The 2,414-nt window shown below is 34.0% G+C and overlaps 1 protein-coding gene across 1 annotated transcript; it reads right to left on the bottom strand.

The window, feature by feature from the left end:
• Positions 1 to 774: 774 nt before the first annotated feature.
• On the bottom strand, positions 775 to 2,018 carry LOC111908652 (uncharacterized). The gene is made up of 2 exons (XM_023904466.1): positions 1,313 to 2,018; positions 775 to 1,238 (listed from the first exon to the last, which is right to left on the bottom strand). Exons 1-2 carry the CDS (start codon positions 2,016 to 2,018, stop codon positions 775 to 777), a joined length of 1,170 nt encoding a protein of 389 aa, XP_023760234.1.
• Positions 2,019 to 2,414: the final 396 nt, after the last annotated feature.

The raw sequence follows: 2,414 nt of genomic DNA, 5'->3' as shown, positions 1-2,414 counted from the left end.
ATATAAACCCATAAAAGATATACAAACTATAAACACAATGGGATTAAAATACTCTGACCAAGAGTTTATACTTTTACATAATAAAATATTTAACTAAGTATACATACTTGCATTCATACTAAAATCAGTGTCACTAGAACAGAACAAAAGTATTACGATTGTTGAATATCACAAGTAGGCTTGGGGATGTATGGTCAGTTTTGGGAGTGACATAGCCTGATCAACTATGTTGGTCCAAGAAGTGATTAGCATATGCCCGAGAATGGTTGTGATATGGCAACAAGTCTAAAAACTTACCAACACTACTACAATGATAACATTAGAACAGAACATAAACCTAAAATACTATATGATTATTTTGTGTTACTATAATTACTTATCTGAGAGCTAAAGGTCTCTATTAGTAGGTTAATAGTTGTTAAGTGGATACACTAAGGTTATATGTGACTAGGATGTCATAGACTTAGGTGTTGTTTGTTTTTCTGAAGTCAAAATGTCTGCAGTCTGCGGACCATATCTGCAAGCCTCTGCAGCAGAAGAGGTGGACCAAACGTCTGCAGTCTGCAATAAGAAGATTGTTTGTTTTTTAACGTCTGCGGGCTGCTGAAATAAACTGAATTATAAATAAAATGATTTTACAAACTTAAAAAGATTTCTCAACACCAAAATTTTAATAATAATAGTCATATAACATTGAAAATAAATTCATGCAATAAAATTAGTCATACAATTGTAAAAATTTGGTTTTGCAATAACAATTTCATTTAAAACAACTCAATCTATATTGTGCATCAACTGATCAGCAATTTCATCTCGTAACTGTGTCATATATTCACGGTCTGTTGCAGTAGCATTTGTTGGAATCCCGCCTTCATCATCATTAAAGGTCACATTGTTATTTCGAAACGAGACATTGGGTTCATCGTATCGTGCGAAATATTCATCACTCAATCCTTCTCTCCTTATAAAATTATGAAGCGTGAAACATGCCATGGCAATGTTTCTTTGTGTCACAAACGGGAATGGTGCCATCCTCTTCAATATAGGGAAGTGTGCTTTCAAAAAACCAGAAGCACGCTCAATGACATTCTGAAGTTTTGCATGTCCATGGTTCAATTTTTCTTTATTGGTCAATGCACGTCTTTGACGAAAATCTCCAAGCCAATCCCTCACATTACGATAAGGGGCCATAAATCCTCGAGTGTGTGCATACGCGACATCACAAAGATAATATTTGTCTGTAAAAAATGCAAAACACTAATCAATTTTCAAAGTAAGATAAAAAAAATTTTAAAAAAAAACAGAAAACTACCTGGTGGTGGAAACAGGAATGATGCTTGTGGATCGGCTACTGCCTCTGATAAAATTCTAGAGTCATGCGCTACCCCTTCCCACCCGGCCATAACAAATGTAAAAATTATATTGAAGTCACAAATTGCCAATACATTTTGGTAGCAATCTCCCTTTCCCCTACTTCTATATAAGTCTTGTTTCTTAGCAGGGACAACAGCATGTATCAAAGTGTCATCAAGTGCACCAACCGCTCCTTTGAAAACCCGTCGTAGCCTCTTATTATGTCCTGGAATGTTTGGACTCGGATTAAAAGAAGTTGGTACTATAACATCTTGTGCGAAAAGCATCATTTTCTCCAACACTTCAAAAAAAAATTTATGAATTGTTTGCTTCGAGTGTTGAAATCTCCGCTTGATAATGACGTAACGTTGATTATTGCCGATCATCATCAAAAACATAGCCATCTTTTCCTCAACCGATACATGTTTGTTGTCCTTTAATGAGTAATGTGCTCTAAAATGAGCACATAGTCCTACAAATGAGTCATGGGACATGCGTAATACTTCAACACATTGTAAATGATTACGATATAATAACTCCAATGTGTATTCATGACCCGTCATTTCCAAATCATTATCCCGCAATCGTTTCACACCCCTCTTCCAAAAATAACGGATGTACAGGTACATAAGAATTACGAGAAGTAACTTTTGATCGTGATCCATTATGAACCTAAAATCAACAAAGTAGAACTTTACATAAATCATATTTCAAGTAGCAAAAACACATTAATCATATTTTAAGTAGCAAAAAAAAACATTACATAAATCATATTTCAAGTAGCAAAAACATATTAGATAAAACATATTTTAACTAGCAAAACAAACTAATACATAAATCATATTTCAAGTAGCAAAAACACATTAGATAAAACATATTCCAAGTAGCAAAATAACAAAAAATAGTTTCAACAAAGGCACAAAGACCTAACAAAATAGTTCAAACAGAGGCAGAAGGACCTAATAAATAGTTTCAACACAATAAAAATCATCGGAAAATCTTTCCGTCCTTCAAAACTCCTAAGCTTGTACCCTTCATCTCAAGCCATCCTCGTAATATCT

The sequence above is a fragment of the Lactuca sativa genome, chromosome 3 (genome assembly GCF_002870075.4).
Source record: "Lactuca sativa cultivar Salinas chromosome 3, Lsat_Salinas_v11, whole genome shotgun sequence".
Classification (NCBI taxonomy): domain Eukaryota; kingdom Viridiplantae; phylum Streptophyta; class Magnoliopsida; order Asterales; family Asteraceae; genus Lactuca; species Lactuca sativa.
This window is presented reverse-complemented; position numbering and strand designations above follow the sequence as displayed.